Source organism: Sorex fumeus, unplaced genomic scaffold, assembly GCF_029834395.1.
Source record: "Sorex fumeus unplaced genomic scaffold, SorFum_2.1 ptg000010l, whole genome shotgun sequence".
Taxonomy (NCBI): domain Eukaryota; kingdom Metazoa; phylum Chordata; class Mammalia; order Eulipotyphla; family Soricidae; genus Sorex; species Sorex fumeus.
The window spans coordinates 25,628,081-25,654,713 of record NW_026606067.1 but is presented as its reverse complement, the minus strand read 5'-3'; the positions used below and the strand labels follow the sequence as shown (position 1 = coordinate 25,654,713).

Genomic DNA, 26,633 nt, shown 5'->3' with positions numbered 1-26,633 from the left:
AGCCACCCTGGGCCGGGGGCGCGCGCTCCCGTGCGCGTCCGTGTCGGCGGCCCTGGCCCCGGCGCCCAGACTGAGCGATGGGCGGCAGCTGGGACAGGCGCGTCGCGGGCCCCCTCCACCTGCTGCTGCTGGCGGCCGCGTTGTCGGCGCCGGCCCGGGGTACGATCCCCTGGACCCAGGAGAAGGTGAGGGCGGGCGGGGACCCCGCGGTCTCTCGGGAGCAGGACCCGGGCCCGCCGCGCAGCCCGGCCGCGGCGCGTCCCCGCGGGCGCTGTCACCGACCCCCGAGAGGCCCAGGGCGCCGCACCCATCCCGGTCCCGGCCCCGCGGTCCGGGGTCCCGCAGCTCCTTCCCCGCCCCCGCCCCCCCCATCCCCGTCCCGACCCCCGCGCCCCAGATTCCCGTCCTGATCCCGCGCCCCGGGTTGCGCGCCCCACCGCGCGCCTCCACCCGCGTCCTCGACCCCGCGCCCCGCATCCCCGCCCGGACCCGGATCCCTGGATCCGCATCCCTTGCCCCGCGCCCAGAATCTCCGTCTCCGACCCCGCGCCCCGGGTTGCGCGCCTCCACCCGCGTCCTCCACCCGGCGCCCCGGATCCCCGCCACGACCCCGCATCCCGGATCCCCGCCCAGACCCTGCGCCCCGGATCCCGGGCTCCGATCTCACAACCGCTGAGCGACTTCCCCGCCCCCGATCCCGCCCCGGGATCCCATCCCAGAACCCGCGATCCAGTATCCACGTCCTCCACCCCGCGCACTCGGATCCCAGTGCGGGTCCCCGAGCCCGCGCCCCCAGATCCACGTATTGGCGCCCCCGGTTCCCCTCCCAGAACTCATCCGCGCTCCCGCCCCCGCTCTCCTCCCGGGGGCCCCCCTTCCCCTTGCACTCAGTACTGTTACTAGTGTGGAGATTCCAGAGAGACAGACAGACGGACAGACAGACAGACAGACAGACAGACAGACAGACAGGCGAGAGAGGGGGATAGAGAGAGAGAGAGACAGAGACAGAGACAGAGACACAGAGACACAGAGAGAGAGACAGACAGAAATAGAGAGAGGGGATAGAGACAGACAGAGAGAGAAAGACAGAGACAGAAACAGAGGGGGAGAGGGAGAGGGGGAGAGAGAGAGAGAGAGAGAGAGAGAGAGAGAGAGAGAGAGAGAGAGAGAGAGAGAGAGACTTGCTAGGTTCTCGCATTCTTGTGCAACCCTTTCCCATTTCTGTCTTGCCCTCAATACTGCAAGAGGTCACGGAAAGGGGTTGGTGAGGATCCTACAGCGGGGGAAGTCCAGGATTTGCGGAACAACCCGCAACAGGCATCCGACCGCTGGGTTCCTGCCCCACAGGGCACAGGCAGGGTTGGCCCCTGGGTGAATCCACCCATCCACCCGCCTGTTTCGGGAACAGCTCATCCAGTTCTGGGGCTGGGCTGACCCACCAGCCTCCAGTCCTGACGCATGCAGATGCCAGTGGGAGACCCGGGAAATTGAGCAAAGGCCCTGGTCTTGTGAAGCCCTGTGTAGGAGGGAAGAAGGGAGGGGTGGGGATGGGGGCAAGAGTGGGAGGGAAGGAAGGAGGAAGAAGGGGGTACATCCTCATAAGAGTCAGAGAGGGCTGTTAGGAACCAGGAGAACCCCTCAAGGCGTCTCTCCTTAAAGGTGTGGATTTGATGGCCACTGCTGGACCGCAGCTAAGGGAGATGGCTGGTGGGAAGGAGATGTCTGGGGCTGGGAAAAGGTGTAAGAAGGTCCTGAAACTATGGCAGACTGCTGAGCTTCTGAGGGATGTCTGTCTTGTTGTTTGATTGGAGCCAGGGCCTCACGCACGAGTCTGGTATCCTTCCCAACCTGGTCCCCAGCCCTGAACACCGCTTTGAAGACCCAGAGAGAGGTCTCGTTTATTTTGAGAAGCATTTTGCCACCATTCTGTGGGGGAAACTGGATCCGTTCAAATGCCCAGGAAGCAAGTGACAAAATCCGCCCTGTCTTCCTGGTTCCTGCTCCCCACCCCCCACCCCCACCCCGATTGCCCGACTCTGAGGCTTAGCCTAGCTGGCCTTCCGGGAAGGGAATTGGCCCGGGCTGAGAGGTGTGCCTTCCTGTCCTGTGTGCGGTGAACAGTTGTAATGCAGCAAGGAGTGCCTTGGTGCATCGGGTAGAGGTGTGGTCCAGAAAGGTCTGATTTTGAAATCAAGGTGTGTCCGTCCGAGAGCCGCCCTCTGTTCCACCCTGCAGTGTCACCCTGGCCGACGCTGGCTCAGAAGCCCACAGTGGGCTGACTTGAAAGCTGCCTCCACTGTCCCTGTAGAAACAAGGTGACATGGTCAGACTCTTTCGGGCATGACGGCTGAAGCGTGCCGAGGAGCTCACACCCAGAATAGCCGTTAAGTCAGAGGGGCTGAGACAGGAGCTGCTCTGAGGAGTGGTTTACTCAAGGCAAGAGAATGGCACCAGAAGGGAGGGCGGGCGCTCATCTGTGCCCAGGGCCCCGTTGCTAAGTATAGAAGTGGGTCATTAAGAAGGGTGGAATAAACTCCGGGTTTCCGACCAGAGAGAGGTTTGGGGTTGGTTGTGTCAAGCTGCCCTTCGATCCCAGACACATCAGATCATGTCCTGAGTCCCCATGGCAATGGTGAAGGGTCTTGGGTGTGACTTTTTTTTTTTTTAATCAGGGGAGTGTGTCTCAGTGAGCCAGAAACTGTCAGTGATTTATCTGCCCTGGGGTCACCCATCTAGAATTGACTCTGCTGCTCTCTTCTTACTGTTCTTACCTGTCTCTGGCGTCTCCTAGACTCCTTGACCACGAACACAGTGGCCCCTTTATCAGAACACATTATGCCCTGGGCACTGCATGTGGGCTTACAAGAAAAGCCTGATTAAAGATGGAAGGGAGCTGGCGCTGACGAGCCCTTCTGAAGCTCCTGTGCGTGGCTTCAGGGTATAACAGGCTGTTGTAATCGTCCACTTTGTTTTGCCTGCCAACCAGACATTTCCCTGGGAGCAAAGCATCCTCATTGCTTTCCCACTGAGGTCCACTAGGAGTCTTGTCTCAGAGTCACAGATGGTCACAGGTGTTTGTTTAGGGACGTTGATACCTGGGTCTCCGGCTTCTTACTGCAGAGGGTCCCCACCACAAAGCTGGTTGACCAAGCACCAGTGGCCTGCCCGGTAGAGTCTGCTGCAGAGAATGAGGCAGTGACGGTCCCTGAGGCATGCTTGCCTTGACAGCCCCTGAGAACTTCTTTAGTTTGGGCATCACCTCCCACTGGCTCCCATCATGAGTGCCATTTAATATATATATATTTTTTAATTGGTTTTTGGAACACATCAGCAGTGCTTAAGCCTCTGAGATCTGAGATCACTCCTGGTGGGCTTGGAGAACTAGAAGGGATGCTGGGAACGGAACCCAGGTTGGCCTCGTGCAAGGCAGAAGCCCTTCCTTCCTGCTGCACTGTGGCTCCGGCCCTGGACTGCTCTTCTTAGCCAAAATGTGTTGTAGCTGACTTGCTGTTCTTCCTGCCTGTCTGGAAGACAGATGTGAGGGGGGGTTGTGGCAGACCCTATTTGAGGAGGCCTGCACCCAGAGAAAAGGGCCCAGAAGAATCAAGAAACACTGGGGGCTTGAGCTTTTACCACAAGAGGCCACACCCCACTTCCTTCCCCCCTTCCCCTGACGGTCTCCAGGTGCAGCCCCTGCGTTCTGCCAGTCAGGTTCTGTGGGAGTTCAGGGAGGTTCAGGGGATCACAGATTGGGGCCCTTCTGAATCAATCCTTCACTCACCGGGGGGCTCTGATCTGGGTGGTCTCAGAGTCATTTGTGTTTTGGGGTGGTGAGCCGGGACAAGCGGGGGAGCCCAGAGTCGGGGGGCAGTTTGTCATCTCTGTTTGGAGCCCCCGTGGCGTGTGTGCTGGGCGTGTCTGCCCAGTAAATCAAGGCAGTTGTCTACCACATTTGCTTCAGCTCGAGGGGCTGGAGGCTTAGTTTACACTCTATCTTAAATCTCTCTCTTTTTTTTTGAGGGTGTGGGGCACCCCTGATGGTGCTCAGGGCTCACTCCTGGTGGGGCTCAGGGGACCATATGTGGTGCCAGGGATTGAACCTGGGTCAGCCTCATGCAAGGCAAGTGCCTTAACTCTGTGCTCTCCAGCTGTTTTGTCTTGAGTCGTGTGTGTGCGTGCGCACGCGTGTGTGTGCGTGTGTGGGCGTGTGTGGGCGCACGCACGCGCATACGTGCACACAGTGCTTAGGAGACCTTAGTCAACTGGGTGCAAGGCTAGTGCCTCTCTCTTTGTTTAAATCTCTTAGCTATTTCCGATCTCCATATTTATGGAGATAAATATCATCTCCATATTATGGTTGGTTAGCCTTGGCTTTCACTGTGGGCATGGGAATGAGGGTCCTGAGTGCTGGGCAGGTGAGATGACTGGAGAAAATGAGTTCATCTTGCAAATCCTCCGTGGATGAATGTGCCCAGTTTTCAAGATTTTGGGCCGTTTGGGTCACACGCGGTGATGCTCAGGAATCTCTCCTGGCTCTGCACTCAGGAATCACTCACTCCTGGTAGTGCTTGGAGGACCCTATGGGATGCCGGAGATCGAACCCGGGTCGGCCGCGTGCAAGGCAAGCGCCCTACCCGCTGTGCTATCGCTCGGGCCCCAAACATGCCCAGTTTTGATTGCCTGATGGACGTGAACCAGGCCATGCTTGGCTCCGGAGGCGGCTGGGAAGGCCTGGACCTCCAGGAGCCGACCAACATACACTGCCACATGCTTCGTGGGAAGTGGCCCCTACACCCCTCCTACCGTGCTCAGGCATTACCAGGTTAGCCGGCCAGGTTAGCTGCACCTAGAAGGTGCTGCTGGACCAGGTTCTGGGGGGTGGATCAGGCCCAGGGGGAGGGGCAGAGCCCAGAGGGAGGAGCTAACACCAGGGGGAGGGGCCAGGACCCAGAGGGAGGAGCTAACACCAGGGGGAGGGGCCAGAACCCAGGGGGAGGAGCTAACACCAGGGGGTGGAGCCAGGTACCAGGAGGAGGAGCCAAACCCCCACCAGTGCAGCCAGGACCAGGGGCAGATTCAGGCTCCAGGAGGCCAGAGCCAGGTGGTGTCACGTGAGTGATGAGACCGGTTCCGAGGCTCATCTCCTGGCGCAGGTCCCTACGTGGTGGGGGAGGCCTAGGAGAGGCCAGATGGGCTCCCTAGCCAGGCTAACTAATCATTAACCCTGAATGTCTCTGACTACCACGGCCTACTGTTCTGTTTACTGCCTTTTGCTCTCTTAGATGCCTGCTTGAGTTAACCTCAGCGTTTAGATTCTGAAGGTGCCGGGAGATCCAAAGGCACCACCGGAGCACGCCAGCCCAAGCCCCCTAATGAAACTGATTTTACCTACTGTTTACTTTTGCTTTTGTTTGTTTTGCCGGGCAGGTGCTCCTTCGCTGTGTTCAGAGGCCCAGGCTGGTGCCTGGCTAGCCAGGCGGAGGTTCAAGTGGACCAGAGGGTGCAATCCCCCGAAGCAGTGCCGGGGACCTCCAGGGCTGTCCCTGGCGGTGCTTGGAGCGAAAGCGGTACTGGAAATTGAACTGGGTCTGCCACATGCAAGGCCTGCGCCTAAACCCCTGTACTGTCTCTTTGGCCCTAAAATTAGTTTTAAAATTTAATAATATCAGTAGTGATCGTTTCAGCACCTAATCTCTGAGAAGATGATTAGTGAGCAATTTTTTTTAAATCCTTTTCATACTATATCTTCAAACCAACTGCCTGTATTATACTCAAATATCACCTTTCAGCGATATTATTCAACAGGCAGTTCATTTCAAGAGTTTCACAGCCATTTGGTTAGAGTCTGCAGCCAAGTGCTCTTCCAACTCAAACCCCTTGGCTTTGGAGAGGAGTGAGAACCAAGAGACTGGCTCAAAGGTCGTCCAGCCCAGGTGGTCCACAGACTCTTTAAAATTCTTTGCTAGTTCTGTAACGCTAAACCACCTTTTTAAACAACAATTCTGCATCAAAGATAGTATCCAGGCAAGACCCTTGTTTTACATGCAGCCGACTGCAGTACACACTGCAGGGCTGTAAAGTCTCTGAGCATAGCCCATAGTGGTCAGTGCTGCCAGGTGTGGCCCCAAAGTCACCCAAAAAAGAAACATAAAACAGTTATGCTAACAAAGTATTGTATTGCTAGCAACAGTTTTTTTAAATACTGATTTTCTTAGGAACAGGAGATCAGGGGCTGGAGCAATAGTACAGTGGGTTAGGTGCTTGCTTTGCATGAGGCTGACCCAGGTTCCACAGTGTGGTACCCCAGCATCCCCAGGTGGTACCCTCAGCCTACCACCAGTGATCTCTGAGTGCAGAGCCAGGAGTAACCCCTGAGCACCTCTGGTGTGGCCCAAAATGAAAAAAAAAAAGTCCCACCAAAAATATCCCCCCCCCCAAAAATTGCTGTTTTTAAACCCTAGTTTTATAGAAAATGCGTACTAACAGTCATTCAAAGTGGGGGCTGGAGAGGTAGCACAGCGGGTAGGGCGTTTGCCTTGCACGCGGCCAACCAGGATTCGATTCCCAGCATCCCATAGGGTCCCCTGAGCACCGCCAGGAGTAACTCCTGAGTGTAGAGCTAGGAGTAACCCCTGTGCATCTCCAGGTGTGACCCAAAAAGAAAATAAAGTCATTCAAAGTGACAAGGAAATAACTATTAATAACTAATAATACTCTGGTTCAAAGTACAATGTCAGTTTTGTAGATGGACAGCCACAACAGTCACTTAGCCCATCTCAATCTAAGAAGCCAGTTTTGAAGTGGAGTTGTTTGTTTATTTTGTTTTTGAGTCACACACATGGGTACTCAGGGCTTACTCCTGGTTCTGCATTCCTAATGGGATCCAGGTGGCTCTATGGGGTGCTGGGGATTTCACTGAGGTCTGGGGGGGTTGGCTGTGTGCAAGTCTGCACGGCATCCCCCATACTATTTCTCCGGCTGCAGCGAGATGCCCTTTATTTTGAGGTTCAAAGTGATTCTTTTCTGATTGCAAAATGTCTGAGAGAAAGTCTTTAATTTTTTTTTTATCATAACACTGTGATTTACAAAGTTGTTCCCAGTTCAGTAGTTCCAGGCATGCAGTGTTCCAACACCAACCCACCACAGGAGTGACCTTCCCTCTGCTGATGACCCCAGATTCCCTTTCACCCGCCAAGTCTGACCCCTTAGCAGGCACACAACGAATTTACTTCATGGTGCTTACTACAACAAAATACAAACGGAATGATTAGAAAAGAGATCAATAAAAGTCAATTTGTGATTATTGGTTGGTATATCTCACAATGGTACTGCTAAAGTTGTTGTCTGTGGCTCTGCTGTGCTGGTTAATAGCTGGGCCTTCTGTGTTATTTATTCACTTACTAGACTTGATCTTCGATGCAACTTTCCCAGCAAATTTGCTGTGCTCCTACTGGGCTGTCAGGCCCGTGGTAGGAGGAGGTGCGTACGGCGGCCGCTGGGCCTAGCCAGAAAGGAAGGGATCCCACCTGCCCCCATTCCAAGAAGGCCACAGAGGGTCTTTTGTTTTTGTTTTTTGGGTTTGGGGCCATGCCCAGCAATGCTCAGGGCTTATTCCTGGCTCTGTGTTCAGGGGACCATATCGGATACAGGGATTTGAGCCCAGGTCGGCTGCATGCAAGGCAGGTGCTCTACCCACTGTGCCCCCAAAAGGCCACAGGGTTTTCAGCCCAGAGCTGGATCAGCTGGAGCGGTTTGGTGCTTTAGTAACTTGCTCTCAGGGAAAGCCTGCAGCCATCCGAGATGCCAGTCTGTGTGAGTTGTTTTCTCTCCTCAGAATCATCACCAGCCGGCCCAGCTGAGTTCCTCGTCTCTCCGGAAAGTCGTCCAGAGCACCAACCTCTCCACCATGTGGAAGGATGAGCTGACCCCACTGCTGATTGAGCGTTATCCTGGCTCTCCTGGAAGCTACGCGGCGCGCCTGGTGAGAAAACGCCAGCCGCAGCCTCGAGGCCAGCCCAGAGCACTGCCCAAGAGCAGGGACAGGCCCCACGTGCTCAGACATTCAGTTCCTCGAGCTTGTGGCTTGGCAGACGAATATCCAGAGAGGCCCCATCGAGGCACCCAGTCATCCGAGCCCATTCCAGGGCCAACAGCCCCAGGCTGGGACCCCGTCCCTCACATTTCCTTAGACCCCAACACCCCACTTTAGCAGCCTTGGGCCTTCCCTACCTCCAACAGACTCACTACCCCCAGGCCTTGCGTGCACCAGCTGGGAGCCTCCCCAGAGGGAGGCCAAGGCGGAGGTCAAGGCCAGGGTCGAGGTCAAGGCCAGGGTCACAGCTCCTTTACCCAGGGCAGCACCTCCAGGCTCAAGTCGACCAGGCCAGCACTTTCCACAGTCAGTAGCAAAAGTGTCAATATTGCTTGCAGTGCTGGGCATGCCTGTCCCAAACGCTTTCACTCCCGCTGTAGACTCTGGTCTCAATGTCAGTTTCCCAGCATTTCTCTCTCTTAAACGCCAGTCATGGAAGGGCTGAAGAACTAGTACAGGGATTTATTTATTATTATTATTATTATTTTAATTTCGCCGGTAATGCACAGGGGTTACTCCTGGCTTATGCACTCAGGAATTACTCCTGGCGGTGCTTGGAGAACCGTATGGGATGCTGAGAATTGAACCCGGGTCGGCCGAAAGGCCCTACCCGCTGTGCTGTCGCTCCAGCCCCCTTATACAGGGATTAAGGTTCTTCCCTTGCCTGTGGCTGACCCCAGTTTGATCCCCAGCATGTATGACCCCCTGAGCACTCTTAAGGGTGGCCCGGTGCCCCCCCTAATCACTCAATAAACAAAACACTGTCCCATGGTTTCACCCACCCCATAGCAAAAAAAAAAAAAAGGCTGCCTATTGGATTTTGAGGATATCTTTGTATTTGAGAAAATGCCATGCTTGTGAAACGAGTAACTGAAAAGTGTTACACCGGGGCTAGGTCTGATCTCTAGCCGAGATGAGAACAAAAGGAACTTAAAAGCTGGAGGAAAAAGTCTCACTCGGGAGTGAGCCAGAGAGGCTCCGGAAGGGGCAGGCTGGAAGCGGGGGTGCTGTTCCCAGAGGTGCCCGCATGTGGGCAACAGGACTGGCCTGTCCCCAAGTGGGCACTGCGGTGACCCTCACTGGGAGCACGAGAGACTGAATCCCGGAGGGGCTCTACATCTGGACTGGTCCGGGTGCTGCCGCTTCCTCCCACCCACACATTTTCCTCAGGCTCTTTCCCTGTTTAAACCAGGACCAGAAGGTGCCTGGCAGGCACCCAGAGCAGCCTTCCTCCCCAGAGGCTCCCTTTCTCCTCCTCCTCCTCTTTCTTCTCCTCCTCCTCCTTCTCTCTCTCTCTCTCTCTTTCTCTCTCTCTGTCTCTCTCTGTGTCTCTCTCGTTGCTCTTCCTCAGTGCTCCATCTCCACCTCCTTTGTCCAGTGGGGGTGGGTTGCTGGGAAGCAGGGAATCACACACACACACACACACACACACACACACACACACACACGGACTGTCCAAGCTTTAGAGTCCCTTGGGCAGCCCTCGGTGGTCACCCCCAGCACATGGACTGTCTGAGCTTTCGGGTTCTAAGGGTTCACTTGGTATCATTTGGTACCCCAGCATCCCATATGGTCCCTCGAGTGTCACCAGGACTGATCCCTGAGTGCAGAGCCAGGAGGAAGCCCTGAGCACAAAGACAAAACAAAACAAAACAGAGTCCATGAGTTTCCTATCCTGTTTCTGCCCATGTGTCCCTCCATCTGAAGGACCCCAGGAGTCCTCTCTGCTTGCAGATGTGCGTCTTCTATTCTTTTCTGCGATTCTATTCTTAGCCGGATGCACATTTGCAAACCCTTTGCTTTCTAAGATCTAAACTTTGACCAAATGGTTTGTTGTTGTTTGTTTGTTAGGAGCACAAATTCCCACACTGTTTTCTTTGCTGCAACCAACTGTAGTTTCTATTGGAAATGGGGTTGGGGAAGGGGTAATGGGGGCCACATCCAGTGATGCTCAGGGCTCAGTCCTGGCTCTGTACTCCGGGCTCAGTCCTGGTTCTGTACTCTGGGATCACTCCTGGCTGGGTTCAGGGAACCATACGGGTGCCAGGATTCAGATCAGAGTCGGCCATATGAAGGCAACCCCCTTAATCCTTGCACTATCATTCTGGCCCTCAAAATTGCATTTTATTACATTGTTTGGTTATTTTGTTTGGGGGCTACACGTCTGTGCCCAAGGCTTTCTCCTGGCTCTGCCCTCAAGGATCACCCCTGGAGGGCTCTGGAGACCAAATGCACCTCTGGGATCTGGACCAGGGCTGGCTGTGTGCAAGGCAAGCGCTCACCCCCTGTAGTACCTCTCTGGCTCTCAAAGCTGCACTTTATCCACCTGTTGGCCAACGAGTTTTGCTCTATGGAGCTGGTTGCCTTTCCCTGACCAAGCCCCGTCGTGTCGGGATCTAGTGAGAAGAGCAGAGGGGCGGGTGTTCAGGCACGAGCCCCCCGAGAATCGCACTGGGAACTCGCAGAGAATGACTGAAAGCTGAAAGCACGACCAAGGGCCGCTGGTGACCTCAGTAGGCTACAAGGCCAGTTTGTTGTTTGTTAAGAATTTAGTTGCTAAGATAAATAGAAAATATTTATGCTGGGGGGAGAAAGGGTTATTTCAGGGAAAACTCCTTTGGGGAACATAAGTTGATGCTTTTTAGAAGGAGTTTAGTGTCAATAGAGATAAAACAAAGCACGACCGAGATCTGTTTGGTAGTTGAGAGAGGTGTGTGTATGTGTGTGTGGGGTGGGGGGCGGGGGGAGCGGTGAGCCTTGGCCTGGGCGGACACCGAGACAGTTTTGAATCCTGATTTTGTGAGCGTGTGGCTGCTGTGGGGTTGAGGACATCTCAGGAAACAACTCATCATCAGGATGCCAGATGTTTGGATATAGATGGCCCCTTTCATGGAACTTTCCCTAACGGTCTGTTGGATAAGTTCCTATTTGTAGGAAGCTTAGACATGTAGCATTGTCTCTATCCCAACTATTGTCCTATCATCGAGTTCTACATGTTCTGAGAAGAACTCATTTGTTATTTGTTGTTTTGGGGGGATCACAACCAACCTTGCTCAGGGCCTGCTTCCGGCTCTGTTCAGGGATCACTTCTGGCATCTGCCATGCCGGGGATCGACCCTGGATCAGCCACAAGCACGACCAGCCTTGCTCTCCCCTCTCTCCAGTGCTCAGTAGAACTGACCCATGTGTGCTGATACCTGCAGTCCATGACCCCATGCCTAAGACCTGTGCAGAATCATGAGTCCCAGAACCGACGAGACAGGAAGGGGAAACACTTCTCTATGGAGGGATGTCAGGCAATGAAGTGTGGAAAGGCATCACCATACACCATGACCTCCGGCCAGTGTCCCCAAGCTGCAGAGAGCAGCTGTCAAGAGCAGGACGCCTTTACCTGACCATTCGGGTTGCCTGGAGATCGAGTTTACCTCTGCTGGGGGCTCAGGTCCACCTGGCACATAGCTTGCTCTGGGCAGCCGTGTAAAACCTGACCAGGCCAGAAAATCAGGCATTTCCACATGCGGTTTGGATTCCAAACCATTTCCATTTTTTTTTCATTTTAATTTTTATATTTTTTATTCAGTTTTTTGCTTCTCATTCCTGTTCCAATCCCACGGGGTGCGAAATGTGGACGGAATTACTGGTTTTATTGAAGCTTACTTTGCTGGATGAGTTTTAAAACCTCCTCAGGCAGTGCTCAAAACTGCTTGTGATGATTCAAAGATATGAGTGGAGCACAGGGAGAAACTGAGGCTGAGAGAGACTCAAGGCAACCAGGATTGGGTGGGAAAGAATGAAGACTCATGTAATTTCTGGTACCAAAAATTCGAGATTGTTTTTGAGGGGGGAGGTTGTATCCCTTGCAGTTCTTGGAGATCCACACGCCCCTCCCGGGGGCCCTGAGCACAGCTGGGTGCTTCAGCCCTTTGAACTATTTCCTGGCCCAATTCTGGAATCTTCAGGAATGTATTTGTCATTCTGGAATTAGCGTTCCTTTTCCATAGTATCCTTCCTTCCTTCCTTCCTTCCTTCCTTCCTTCCTTCCTTCCTTCTTCTTTCTTTGTTTTGTTTTTGGGCCATACCCACTACTGCTCAGGGCTGACTCCTGGCTCTGTGCTCAGGGCTGCCTCCTGGCAGGGCTCAGGGGACATATGGGGTGTCAGAGATTGAACCTTGGCTGACCGTGTGCCAGGCACGTGCCTGCCCCACTGTATTCTTGCACCAGCCACGTGGAAACTTGGCCCTGGAAATGGCCAAGTTGCCTCTGGGGCTCAGGGTGCCCAGAAGCCATGAACCACCTGTCCCCTTCACGCACTGGCCCCGGCGCTGGCCTGCCTTGCTGTCCTGAGAGAGCAGCTGGTTGCAAGCGCTCAGCAGTGTTGCGGGTGCCGGCACAGACTGGCTCAGCGCTGCCCGACCCCATTTGGGGCTCTGCCTGGCCCGTGCCCGGGTGTCCCTAGCTCTGTGGGTGTTTGTGTCAACAGGAAGGACTTGCCGGACGGGGCTGGGCCACATGCCGGCCCAGGCTCAGGTGGGAGCTGGCACCGTGGGGCCTGCCTGTCCAGCTCCTCAGAGTGGCCCCACAGGTCTCTGTGTCCAGGTACAGAGAGTGCTGGTGGCTGTGCCATGGAACTTCACCGCTGCTTCTGCGGCCCGTGCCTCCTAGGAAAAAAAAATTTGGGGGGGGCTTTTTAGGTCACACCTGGCAATGCTCAGGGGTTACTCCTGGCTCTCCACTCAGGAATCTCTCCTGACGGGGCTCAGGAGACCATATGGGATGCCAGGGATCGAACGCAAGTTGGCTATGTGCAAGGTAAATGCCCTCTCCACTGTGCGATTTATTACTCTAGCCCTGCCTCCTAGAAATATTAAGGAGGACTTTAGTGGACTCTGAACTGGACCTCAACCTCTCACTGTGTAGAAATGTCATACATATGTTTATATATATTTTGAATTTTTTTCTCTGGGCCACACCAGTGAGTGGTACTCAGGGGACCTGGTTGCTGTCTGTGCAGGGGCCTGAAAGCTTTGGTACTTGGCCTGGGGGTACTGGAGGGCCCTAGCCATCCCACATTGCTGCTAGGGGCCCATGTGCTGTCAGGAATCGAATTCGGAGCCTCATGTGTGCCAGGCATGCTCTCTCTCTCTCTCTCTCTCTCTCTCTCTCTCTCTCTCTCTTAGTAAAACACCATGAGGTACAGTTGTAGACTTACAAACTTTCATGCTTGGGTTTGAGTTATACAATGATCGAGTACCCATCCCTCCACCAGTGCCCATTCTCCACCACCAATGATCCCAGTAGCCCTCCCACCCCCACCCCACCCCACCCCCAACCCTGGCCCGCCTCTGTGGCAGGGCATTCCCTTTTGCTCTCTTTCCTTTAGGGTGTTGTAGTTTGCAATAGAGGTATTGAGTGGTCATCGTGTTAGGTCTGTAGTCTACTTTCGGCACGCATCTTGCATCCTTTACTTGGTGTTCCCTTCTCTATCTGAGCTGCCTTTTCCCCCAGGGCATCACTTAATCACTTAATCCCCGCTATTCATCGATTTATTCGAGCGGGTGCCAGTAACGTCTCCATTCATCCCGGTTGCGTGCTAGTGTAGCCCAATGGTATCTGTTCGTTCTAGGAACATGCAGAGCCTCAAACCGATCATTTAGGGTCTTGACGAAGAAGTCTGACCATCTTATAGGTGGACGTCCACGTGATCTTTTGATGTCCCGTGGAATCCAATCAGTAATGGCTCTAGTCCAGTGGTTGTCTGTAAACCTCATAACATGTCCAGCCCATCTGATTTTTGATGTCTTGGCAAATGAGACAGCGTCCCTGATTCTTGAGCGTTGACGAAGATCAGAACTCCGGATTCTATCTCTCATTTGAGTGAATCGTGATATTCCAAGCATAGTTCTTTCGATTCCTCTTTGAGAGACCCAAATAGCGTTCTCATCCCGTTTTCGTAGGGTCCAGGTCTCTGAGGCATATGTTAATGCAGGAAGAACAGTGGAATCAAAGAGATGTGCTCGTAGCTGGAGGTTCTTTGTCCTTTTAGTTATTTCTTCAATGCTCTTGAAGGCATTCCAAGCCGCTCTCTTCCTCCTGCGCAACTCAGGTGCCAGGTCATTCATCATGTTGATTTCTCGACCTAGGTATATATAACTGTTGCATTCGGAGATGGTGGTTCCGTTGAGAGCGAATGGAGTGTCAGGAACAAGGCTGTTTCTCATAAACATTGTCTTCGTAAGATTCAGCTGTAGTCCGACCTTTCCACATTCACGGTCAAAGTCGTTCAGCATTTGTGCTGCTTGGCTGAGGTTTGGTGTTATTAGAACGATGTCATCAGCAAAGCGGAGGTGGTGTAGTTGCCAACCATCTATCTTCACTCCCATGCTTTCCCATTCCAGTCGTCGCATGATGTTCTCAAGGGTGGCACTGAAGAGTTTTGGTGAAATGGCATCACCCTGCCGAACCCCTCTCTTGATATGGATGATTACTTCTTTGTAGAATGGTGAGATCTTGGTAGTGAATCCGCAATAGAGCTCACGAAGGATCCTGATGTATTGAGTTTGTACACCCTGATTGGCTAGGGCTTCCATGACCACTTCCGTCTCAACAGAATCAAAGGCCTTCTTTAAATCAATGAACGTTAGACAAAGCGGCATCTTGAACTCCCGAGAAACCTCAATGAGCTTAGTAATCCTGTGGATATGGTCGATGGTACTGAATCCTTTTCGGAATCCAGCTTGTTCACATGGTTGTCCTTCATCTAGTGTTCTGCTAATCCTATTCAGGATGACTCGAGTGGATAGTTTGTAGATGACAGACAATAGGCAGATTGGGCGATAGTTGCCAATGTCGTGGATGTCTCCTTTCTTGTATAGTAGTACAGTCCTGCTGGTTTTCCATTGGGATGGAACCTTGCATTCAGACAGGTAGTGTGTGAAGAGCCAAGCCAATGTATTGATGAGTACTGATGGTAAGTTCTTCAGGTGTTCAGGTCTGATCTTGTCTGGGCCAGGTGCTCTTTGTTTCTTTACCGACGAGATGGCATGTTGGATTTCGGAAGGGAGAACATTGGGAACGACATATCCATCATGTGGTATGTGGTATGTGGGCAAGTGGACGTGGCTATTAAAGAGATCTGAGTAGAAGTCATGAATAATCTTCTCCATTGCCCTTCTGGAAGATGTGATAGATCCATCATGATGTCGGAGGGCAGTCATCTTGGTTTTGTAGTTGGTGAAGGACAGGCGGGCATTACGAATGCTTTTCCCAGCTTCTGCCGCATCTACCAGTACTGCTGCTCTCCTGTTTTTGAGGTCATCCTTGATGGCTTCTCTGCACTGTTTTGCCAGTTTGGATGTTCGCTTGTGGTTGCCTGAGGCATGTGCCAAGCCACGTTGGCGAATAAGTTCAAGAGTGTTCGAAGAAAGGCGGTTTTTTGTGGTTACCTCTCTCTTGGCATTCCTTGCACAATCATGGAGGTGCTGAATCATTCAATCGTATTCCTCATCAATGTTGTCAATGACGGCATCTTCCCATGTTGCCGCAACAGAGCCAAAGAGCTCCCAGTTGGTGGTTGTTCTGGGAGTCCTCTTCTTAAACCTTGCATTCTTTTCTCCTCGTTCTGTGAGGTAGAATTTTGCACGAAGAAGACGGTGGTCTGATCCCGTTTGGAATTTTGGGACAACAGCAACATCGGTTAGGCAAAACCATCGATTGAATATGATGTGGTCTATTTCATTGTGGAACCGTCCATCGGGAGACTTCCATGTCCAACGTTTAGATTCAGCCTTTTGGAACTGTGAGTTACCATGGAAGGTTTTGGTTGACATGATGAACTCAGACAGTCTGTCATCCTGTTCGTTCCATTCCAGGCCATGGGTCCAGATGTGGAGTTCATCGACTGATCTTCTTGGTCCTATCTTGGCATTAAAATCACCGACAATGATCTTGTAGAAGGTGTGATCTTCTTTATAGAACTTCTCCAGCTCCATGTAGAATTTCTCAGTTTCTCTTTCACCATAACTGGATGTTGGTGCATAGACAACAAAGATAGAAACTGCCGGTAGTGAGCCACATTTATTCAAGTGTAATCGTCCGATTCGGGTTGTTAGGCATTCGAATGAATCAATGCTCGTGACTAAGTTTGTGTTGACAAGGATACCGACACCACTGACGCCTCTTTTATCACATGTTCCAAGGAACAGTTCTTCTCCAGTGTCGAAAACGGCATGATGTGATTGATGTCTTCTCGTTTCGGTCAGACCAATGATGTCGTACTTGATCTTTCGCGTTTGTACCATAAGGTCTTCAATGGATGCAGCAGATGCCAGCGTACGAGCATTAAAAGTACAGACAATCGTTTTTGTATTTCTGCGTTTTGGCAGCCTATTTCTGCCTTGGTATTTTATCAGCCTCTCTCTCCATATCCTTCTCGACTCTGCATATTCAGGGTTAGGGAAATGAGATCCATTTATTACTGGATTTGGCATATCAATTTGGTCTATTTGGCATAGACCATGAATAGCTTGCCAGGCTCTGCCGTGCGGGTTGGATATTGAAGGTACCCTGAAAACTTAGAGAAAAGTAAATAAATAGTCGCATGGCCGCGAATGCGACCGCGCGCTCCCGGGAACTTGTTGTGATAATCTCTGGATCCTGGCCGTTGTTGGGGTTACACGGCAGTTGGAGGGTGTAACTGTCTAGCTACTGACAGGTCCAGTCCCAAACCGTGCAGGCTTGGAGATCTCAGCCCCGGGTCCCACACACCTGGGTTCCTCTGCCAGTTCTGTTATGCCTGAGGCTTATCCAAGTGTGTGGAGAGTGGTCCCAGTAAGGCCTTGGCTGGGGTCTGGAGGTCTTCAGCTGTTGGGCCCTGGTGAGGATAGTCAGGCACAGGGTAGGAGACTCTGCCTTGTGCTCTCCCGGGAGCTTGTTGTGATAATCTCTGGATCCTGGCCGTTGTTGGGGTTACACGGCAGTTGGAGGGCGTAACTGTCTAGCTACTGACAGGTCCAGTCCCAAACCGTGCAGGCTTGGAGATCTCAGCCCCGGGTCCCACACACCTGGGTTCCTCTGCCAGTTCTCTTATGCCTGAGGCATAACCCCAGGGTATGCCCTCTCTTAATCCGAATCCCTGCCTGCCTTGCCCCTGCAGTCTGTTGATGCAGCTGAGCCTGGGACAGAGGAACCAGAGGAGGGTAGATTCCTCGGAGGCAGACTCAACCCTACCCAGCTTTGCGTGGGTGTGGCTGCAGGAAGAGGGGACACAGCCGGTCCTGCGCTTGGCCTTGGTAGCTGTGGGGCGGGGATGGGTTGGCAGGGCCAAGGTTGGGCGGGGGGAGGAGTTTTCTCTTCAACCATCCTTGCTACAACCACCGTGAGTGTGGATCACATTAAATATTTGTTTTGTTTTGTTTTCAGTTTTAGTCACTGTGATTTACGGTGTTGATCCAGGCAGGATTTCATTCAAAAGCCTTCCAATGCCACATCCACCCCAGAATGTCAGCTGCCGGCCACCATGCCCCAGAACTGCCCCAGTCCCACCCCCCACAGTGATGGGTCCCTACGAAGGACCACCCACGTTTCCATGCCGTTCTTTCCTTTTTGGAGGCGGAGAGAGAGGGACAAATCCTGTGATGCTCAAGGGTTACCCCTGGCTCTGTGCTCAGGGATCACTCCTGGCGAGGCTCAGGGGACCATATGGGATGCTAGAGATCGAACCGGGTCAGCTGTGTGCAAGGCAGATGCCCTCCCTGCTGTCCTACGGCTCTGGCCCAGGTCTCATTTCTGGTGCCTCTGAGTGTTGGTTGTTTCTTTATGTAGCGCACGTGGCCAGAGCAATCAGGTAGGAAAGGGATATTACAGGCACCCAGATCAGAAAAGTAGTGGAGCCCATTTCTGACTAGAAAGGTGTTTCCAGAAGTGTCTGAGACACAGTTACCCAGCAAACACCGCTCTGCTCTGACTCTGGGCTTCTGTTTCGCTCAGCACATCCTGAGCAGAATTCAGAAGCTGACGGCTCCGTGGACCGTGGAGGTGGACACCTTCGTGAGCTGGACCCCCTTCGGGTACCGGTCTTTCTCGAACATCATCAGCACCCTCAACCCGTCCGCCAAGCGCCACCTGGTCCTTGCCTGCCACTATGACTCCAAGTACATGCCGCACTGGAACCGGGTGTTTGTGGGTGCCACCGACTCGGCCGTGTCCTGTGCCATGATCCTGGAGCTGGCTCGTGCCCTGGACACAAAGCTTGTCTCCTTGAAGGTATGGACTCCTCAGATAGAAATGCTCCCAGGAGCACACGTAGAAGGCCTGGGGAGACAGACTCCGCCTGCATTTTTTTTTTCTTTTTGGGTCACACCCAGCGATGCTCAGGGGTTACTCCTGGCTCTGCACTCAGGACCATATGCTCGGGGAACCATATGGGATGCTGGGAATCAAACCCGGGTCAGCCACGTGCAAGGCAAACGCCCAACCCACTGTGTTGTCGCTCCTGCCGCTCCTGCCTCTCCGCATGCATTTTATACTGATCTGTCGCAAACAGTGGGAGGGCCACTGAATATTCGTGGGAAGACAGCCCTATTGAGAGTGTCAGCCGGGGGCAGCAGATTTAAGATATCCAACTGCGAGCTGATCCCCTGGTCCCTGCTGTGCTCGGGGCACATCTTACACTCAAAGGCAAGGGGTCTTCTCTAAAAGCAAAGATCGTGGATGGTTCTTGTAGGCAAATGTATGAAAACTCTACTTGTCCTTCCCTCGGTAGTTAGGGTCCAGCCGATGGATAAGCCCGAGTTGGGGAGAACGTTGCTGCAAGGTGGTCCAAGGGAGACAGCGGGAAAGCAGGCGTCGGGGGAGGGAGAACAAGGGGCAGAAAAAACGCTTTCTTGTTATCGGTGAATCTCGGCTCAGTTTTACCATGCAGGGCAGAGCCTTTGTCAGGGCCTGCCGTTCCAGTCCAGGAGTTCGCTGGGTCGACTGGTAAACAGCACTCTGCTTCAGAGATGTGGTCAGATTTCACTCTGAACCTAGTCTGTGGGCAAAGCCAGACAGGCATCCCCCAGAAGGCCACCTCACTCGTCCAACCCGCCTCTGAGACGGGGCGGGAGAGAAGGGAAAGGGTTTATCTTGTAATTGAAGGAAGAGAGATATCTGGTTTGTTTTCGCCCACTGCTGGGCTTGAAGAAAGCAGGACCTCAACTCTGTTGTTGCCTTTGGGTTTTGTTTGTGGGCTCTGGTCTCCCGCCTGTAACCCACTCCCTTTCCCACGGTCAGGCAAGATCCGACCCTTGGTCAAAGGCTTTGGCATGAGCTTGACTTAGAGAGAATCTGAGGGCAGGACAGGGACGTCCCCTGGGGGGCTGTTACCTTTCCTCACCCAGCTCACACCTGCCTGGGCATCCAAACCAGAGAGGGCTGATGGAGTGGTGGGTGGGGGACCCCCGTGTGCAGTGGACGATCTTGTCTTCCGTCCCTGGGTAGATAGGAAAGAGCGACTTACACAGAGGCCTGCTCTGGGCGCGGGCCTGGCGGGTGTGACTTCTTCTGTGTGGAGAGTTCTTGGGGCGTCTGCAGTCATCCTGCTGGAGCTGGGGAACTGACCTGGACACAGCTGGCCTTCTGCTCCGGCTTTGCTGGCCTCTCCCCTAGAAGCCCCTTTTGTCTGGGCACTTTTCACTGTTCCTCCCTGACTTTGGCCCTGGCTCTTTGACTCTCTCCCCAACAGGATGCTAGAAATGGCCCAGCCGAGGCTGGCCAGGCGCTTGGCCTTGGCTATGGCCAGGAGGAGGTGGACCCTGGCCCATCCCAGAAGGAGACAGAGCCCCCCGGCCCCCAGCCGAGCTGCCCACCCCTCCCTGGAGAGCACAGGCACATCGCTTTAAGCTGCAGAGTCTGGGATGCTTCCGTTTCCAAAGCCTCATCAGTGCAGCCTCTGCTGTTTAGCCCTGATGGCCAGCAAATGAGCACGGGTGGACGGCACCAGGAGAGGGAATGTGCCCAGGTGGCAACTGGGGGGCCCTGCTCTTGGGAATCAAGGCCATGGCTGTCTCCCTGCTGGTCTGGGACGGCAGAATCTGCCCTTGCCCGAGCATGTTGCTGGGTCACTCCATCCCCGCCCCCGGAGGCTGGTGACCGTGCCCATGGGCAGGGGGGTCCCTGGTCCCACACAGTCCCCTTCTGCTCTTGGATCTCGGCCAGAACTCTAGGGCCCTGGGCTGATCTCTGTGGGGGAGTGTGGCTTCCCCCACCCCAGCCACTGTTGCTCGGGGCACCTGGGGGAACTTCCCTTTGATTCTGGGCCGACTGGCGGGTCAGTGGGAGGGGCCCGGGGCGTGGTGCTGGCACCGCCATGTCCCCCTAGCTGAACTCAGGAGACCACGCTGTGGCAGGGGTGACCTGGCTTGGCTGAGCGAGGCCATAAGCCCTCAGGACCGGCACACAGCGGGAAACGGCCCCCAGGGCCACTAATGCTGGCAGGTAGCTCGACCCACGGACGCAGCCCACACTGGGAGTGACCAGGGGCATTAGAGAGACTCGAGGCCAGTGTGAGCACCAGCCTGCAGAGACGCTGCTTCCCGAGGCCAAGACATTCCTTTTCCTGTTGAGGAAAATCTCCTTTAAACAGAGTAGGAAGAGGCTCCCTTGAGGGGGGCCCAGAGCTTCTGTTTCTGGGTACTGGAATCAAAGGGCAGATTCCAGCAAACGGACCGGCAGGGTGAAGGGGGGTGCGTCATGGGCACTGGGGAGGGGCTGGAGGGGGCCGGCGAGGACGGCAGGGAGTGGGTGGGGAGAAGTGTGTCCAGGAACCCAGTAGCTCTTGGGTCTGGCAGTTCCAGTACGAGGAAGCCAGCTGAGACCCATGGTGGGAAACGGGAGGCAGGAGGTAGACGCCCCACGTGACCTCTGGGGTCTCCCGTGGTGCTGACCCAGATCGAGTCTCTGCCTGTGTGTCCCACGGTTCTATGGAGCCCTGGAATGTGAGTGGACACCAAGGCCAGCTCCTGAGAGTGTCAGGACTCAGGCTGGGAAGGGCCTGGAGGGCAGGCGGGGGCGGGGGACGCCCAGAACCTGCATGTAAGTGTGTCCCCAGACGGGGCCGGGAGCACTGGGCAAGTGTCCCCGTGGGTTTGGGCAGGCAGCAGGCTGGGGCCTGGGTGCCAGGTGGAGGCGGACCTGACTGTGACTAGTGCGGGCTCCGCACGAGGACATGAGAGGCCATGAGCAGGTGGACGCAGGTGAAGGATGGTGGGCTCAGAGCTGGGACCATCTGTGTGGGGGTGGACACAGGCCCCGCCCTTCCACGGCTGACACGCCGCTGCTGAAGGCACCTCGGAACCCTGTGCTGTGTCGAGTTCCGAGGACTTCCTGTCCCCTGGTGGCCTCTGCCCAGAGCACTGTCTGTCTGTCTGTCCTGAGCCTGGGAGGTGCCGTGCTTGCTGCTGGGGCTTGGGACCAGAAAAGGCGGAGCTGGGGCAAGGCCAGCCCGTGCTTGGCAGCTCTGCGGTGGGCAGGACTGGCACTGCTGGGCACCTCTCCTGGGGCTGACAGCACCGGCCCTGGGAGGGGAACTTGGGGTGTTCACCCCCACCCCGTGCCCTAAGGAAGAACAGCACGGGGTGGGGTCAGACCTGAGGGTCAGGCTGAGGGGCCATCCCACCAGGTGGGACACTGCGGGTGCAGCGCTCAGCCCTTCCTCCCCTCTCTCCCCCCCTGCTCCCCCTCTCCCCCCTCCCCTGTCTTCCCTCCAGGCCCAGGATCTCTCCCTGAAGCTCATCTTCTTTGACGGGGAGGAGGCGTTTCAGAGCTGGTCACCCAGCGACTCTCTCTACGGGTCCAGGCACCTGGCGAACAAGATGGGGTCCACCCCGCACCCGCCTGGGTCCCAGGAAACCAACCAGCTGCATGGCATAGTGAGTGGGGTGCCGGCTGGATGTGATGAATGGGGTGTGGGGTGGTGAATGGGGTGAGTGGGTTGAGTGGGTACGGGGCTGAGTGCATGTGGGTGCAGGGGTGAGGGGGTGAGTGGGTACGGAGGTAAGGGATAGGGGGGTGGGTGGGGTGAGGGGTGAGGGGACGAGTGTGGGATGTGAGGGTGAGTGGGGGTTGGAGTGGGTGTTGAGTGGGTTGTGGGGGTTCAGGGGTGAGGGGGTGCAGGTCACAGTGAGTCAGCCCCAGCCTCCAGGCCTCTGAGGCAGCTCAGCTGGCCTCGTGGTGGAACCTTCCGGCAGGAAGCGCTTTGGGCTGGCAGGGCTGAGCCACCGGGAAGTGGGGGAGGGAACCCGGAGGGGGCGAGTGTGTGTGTCCTGAGTTTCCAGTGTCCTGGGGCTCTGCTTGGTTCCCGTTGCCCCCCCCCCCCCCGTGCCTCGTGGCATGACCCCCGGCCCCCCAGTCTTTCACCCGCCCAGGACCCCTCCTCCTGAAGCCCGCCTGCTCCACACTCCCTGCCCCCAGGGCCCTCCTCAGTCGTGGCCCACCTACCCCCCCCCTCCGACCCAAACCTGACTTTCCGCCCACAGGGTGACTGGCCACTGGAAAGGCCCTCGGAGACCCTCACGTCCCAGCTGGGCCTCCCTTGTCCCTCTGTCCATCCGCAGCCTGGTCAGGGCCTGTGGCTCGCAGTGCTTGTGCCGGTGTGGCTGAGGACAGTGGGGAGGGCACTCACCTGGCTCATGCCTCCACCGAACCCACCAGAGCGACCCTGAGCGCAGAGCCGGGAGTCGGCCCCCAGCCCGCCGGGCTCTCTCTGCCTTCCCTCCGATGCGTCTAGGAGGTGTCGGGGAAGCATGACGGAACGCCCTTATTTTCTCCCCCAGGATTTATTTGTCCTGCTGGACCTGATTGGAGCCCCCAACCCCACCTTCTCCAGCTTCTTCACCAGCACCGTCCGGTGGTTCCGCAGGCTGGAGACTATCGGTAAGCTGCGTCTGCCGGGCCTCTGCCTTCGCTGTTGTGGGGGATGCCCCGGGGGGGCCGTGAGGCCGTGACACAGCAGGGTGGCGACCGAACTTGTGTCTTCACAGTGAGGCGGCCTCTCCTCTCGGGAACACGTCTCTGAGCCCCCCACACCCCAAACCCAAACTCCCAGACTTCAGTGCACACTTGTGGTCTGCAATGTGCCCTCCTGTTTTATTTTTATTCAAAAAAAAACACCCCCTTTATTTAAACACTAGACTCTATTTAAACCTGCATGTAAGCGTGTCCCCCAGATGGGGCCGGGAGCACTGGGCAAGTGTCCCCAGGGGTTTGGGTGGGCAGTGGGCTGGGGCCTGGGTGCCAGGTGGAGGTGGAGTTGACCGTGACTGGCGCGGGCTTCGAGTGAGTCATAAGACAGTTGTTTCGGGTGTTCAAAGTTCCAACACCAACCTCGCCCCCACCAATGCCCCGCCCCGTTTCCCACTCACCCCCCAAGCAGGCATGAAGTCATTTATTTCATATTGCTTGTAAAGAACAGAATGGTAAGTGGGATCTGTAGCACTGTCCACTGTAGCACTGTCCTCCCGTTGTTCATCAATTTGCTCGAACGGGCACCAGTAACGTCTCCATTGTGAGACTTGTTGATACTGTGTTTGGCATATCACATACGTCACCGGGAGCTTGCAATACTCTTGGTAGCTTGCCAGGCTCTCCGAGAAAGACGGAAGAATCAAGCCTGGGTCGGCCGCGTGCAAGACAAACGCCCTACCTCCCACTGGGGTCATGGCGGGCGTCTGGGGGTCTGCCAGGCCTCCCGTGTGCCCGGTTCTTCCGGGGGTGGGGGGGGGCTTAGTGGGCTTCTGGGCCACTTCCCCTCCCCAGCCATCAGTGTTGTGGCATTTGGAGTTTATGTGGTTAAGGCCACATTCCAGGAGCTCCAGGACCTTGTAGAACTGGGACAGTTGTCCGCCCACCCGCTCCCGGGGACATTCCCAGAGACACTCCCGGTGACACCCCCGGGGTTTCAGCCATGAGCGGCATCTGTCCGCAGCCGTGTGAGGCCAGGAGCTGGGCCATGTGTCAGGCTGGCGCTGGTGGCCTCCTCTCCCGTTTCTCTCGGGATTGCTGTCTCCTGTGCTCACAGGCTCACTTTCCTGCCTGGCAGCGCGTTTTGAAATGGGAGCAGAATTTGGCTTTTCTTGTTCGCCGTGTTTCGAAACCGCCTGAAAACATTTCCTCTGGGACCCTCTTGAGGCGGAGGGAATGTTTCTCCAGAGACGGCGTTTCTCCGTTCCCAGATGTTGGCTAGTGCTGCGTGCTGCGTCCTCATCCGATGCCAGGGACGTCCTTTAACTTTCCCTCTTCTCCGTCCCGGCCTGTCGTGTTCTTCCAAAACATCCCTTTGCTTTATTTACTGTCGTGTTTTGGTTGCAGGGTCACACCCAGCAGTGCTTGCGGGGGACTCCTTGCTCAGGGGTTCCTCCTGGCAGTGCTCAGGGGACCGTGTGGTGCTACGAGTGAGCCCTCCACAGTCTGTCCCTCCAGAGATCATTCCCCTTGGGCCTGAGCACAATCTCTGCTTGTTTTCCAAAGGGCAGGAGTTGGGATCCGGCTGCCGGTGTCACACAGGCCTCAGCCAGGCCGATCACAATCACCCAGGAGGAGCATCGCTCTAGCTTTGTTCTCTTTCTTTTTCTTTCTGGTTTTGGGCGACACCCAGTGGCGCTCATCCCAGCAGTGCTCGGGGACCGTATGTGCTTCCAGGCTTCATCCCATCCGTGTGTGTGAGGCGGGCGCCCTCTGTGCACCATCCCTTCCGCCCCTTCCCAAAGGGTTTTCCTGTCGCATGGACCCTCCTCGGGTCTCTGCCCCCCGCCCCGCCCAATCGCTCCAGGAGAAGCTGGCGGGTCTCCATTGGGCGTCCCAGAGCCTGCCCTGCGCATTGGGGTGCCCTGGCCCACGGGAAGCCCCTCGCAGCCCCCCAGGATGCTTGGCTGCATGTCTCACCAAGCTCAGGTCTTTGTGGGGCCTGGACTTGGTTAGTGGGAGCCGGGCGCCCCGCAGGCAGCTGTTCCCAGCCAAGTCACCCAGGGGCGGCAGATCTGCGCCCGTCCCTTGCCCCGGAGCTTCTGGCTCCCTGAGGTTGGACTGGGGCTCGCGCGCTGCTGAGGGTGCCCCAGCCAGTCCCTGCCGCTCTCCTCTCCTCTCTCCTCTCCCACGCTTCTGCCACCTGGGACCCTTTCTTCCGGGAGCCGACTCTGAAATGTGCCTGGCCCTGGGGCCCAGATGTTTGGGGGTGTTGCAGGGGTGAGGGGGGCATCTGGGGGTCCGCCGGGCCTCCCTTTCACCTTCCCTTCTATTTGGGGGCTACACCTACTGGTGCTCGGGGTTTACACCCGACTCTGTGCTCAGGGGTCACTCCTGGTGGGGTTCGGGGGACCTTATTGGGTGCCGGGGATTCAGCTTGGGTCAGCTGTATCCAGGGCAAGTGCCCTCCCCGCTGTCCTGTCTCCGGCCCCCTCTGCCTGGTGTTTCAGGGCCCTACCACGAGTGCAGGCTGACAGGCCTCAGGCACATTCTGGGTGTCAGTCGCGTGGACGCCGAGTCTCATCAGCTGTTCATTGTGACCTGCAGAACGTCAACTGCACGAATTAGGTTTGCTCAAGAACCACTCCCTGGAGACCCCGTATTTCCAGCACAACGGCCGGGAAAGGGGCGTTCAGGATGACCACATTCCGTTTCTGCGAAGAGGTAACAGCAGCGCACGCACGCGCTCATTCACTCCCATGTTTATCGTCCCTGCGGGCCTGTCCCACCGTCCCCAGGCACGGGACCATTCTGCTTAGAAACCGGTCACCCAGGACCCCGTGACTTCTGTTTCTCTCAGGGCTGTCCCTGTGGAACCCGGGATCGCCTTTCGGGTCCTGCCCTCTCCGAGGACGTACGCCCAGGCCCCTGTCCCACTGCCGTCCTTCCTTCCTGCTCAGAGACTCGACTGGTCTTTCGTGCCCTTTGCGTAGCTGGTGGAAACCCGAGTCCTTGGGCTTCACTGGCCTCCGAGGGGCTTCCCCCGGCAGCCAGCGTTAGTTCTTGCAATCGTTTACTCGCTGCTTTTATGGTTGGTGTGAGAGCTCCTGGGGGCAGGTCTCACCACTCATCATTCAAATCTCAGTTTCTGGGAGAGGGACCAGCACATAGTAGGTGCTTTATCACCCCTTCCTGAATGACGGTTGAGTCTGGCTTTGGAGTAGGAGGGCAGGGCGCAGGGACGTTGGAGGGGCTGGAGTGCCAGGACTTCTGAGAGTTCGGACTCTCCTTTCCTTAAGGAGCGGCACGTCCTGGAGGGCCCCTGGCAGCCTGGTCTCACTCTGAGCCACGCCTTTCTCTGCAGGTGTCCCGATTTTGCTCCTGATCACATTTCCCTTCCCTGACGTCTGGCACACCATGGATGACGATGAAGAGCACCTGCACAGAGACACCATCGACAACCTCAGCAAGATCATGGCCGTCTTCGTGTCCGAGTACTTGCACCTCAACTTCTGACGCGGCGGATGGCAGGTCAGGGAACCAGACCCCAGACAGACCCGTTCTGTCGGTATCTTCGAATATCTGATCAATAAATCCTAGATTTGC

General features: G+C 55.6%; 1 protein-coding gene across 1 annotated transcript; it reads left to right on the top strand.

Moving 5' to 3' along the window:
• QPCT (glutaminyl-peptide cyclotransferase) lies at positions 1-26,633 on the top strand. The gene is made up of 7 exons (XM_056110719.1): positions 1-185; positions 7,835-7,981; positions 18,078-18,353; positions 21,836-21,997; positions 22,901-23,000; positions 25,635-25,751; positions 26,392-26,633. The coding sequence occupies exons 1-7, from the start codon at positions 78-80 to the stop codon at positions 26,541-26,543; spliced, it is 1,062 nt and encodes a 353-aa protein (XP_055966694.1). The 5' UTR covers positions 1-77; the 3' UTR covers positions 26,544-26,633.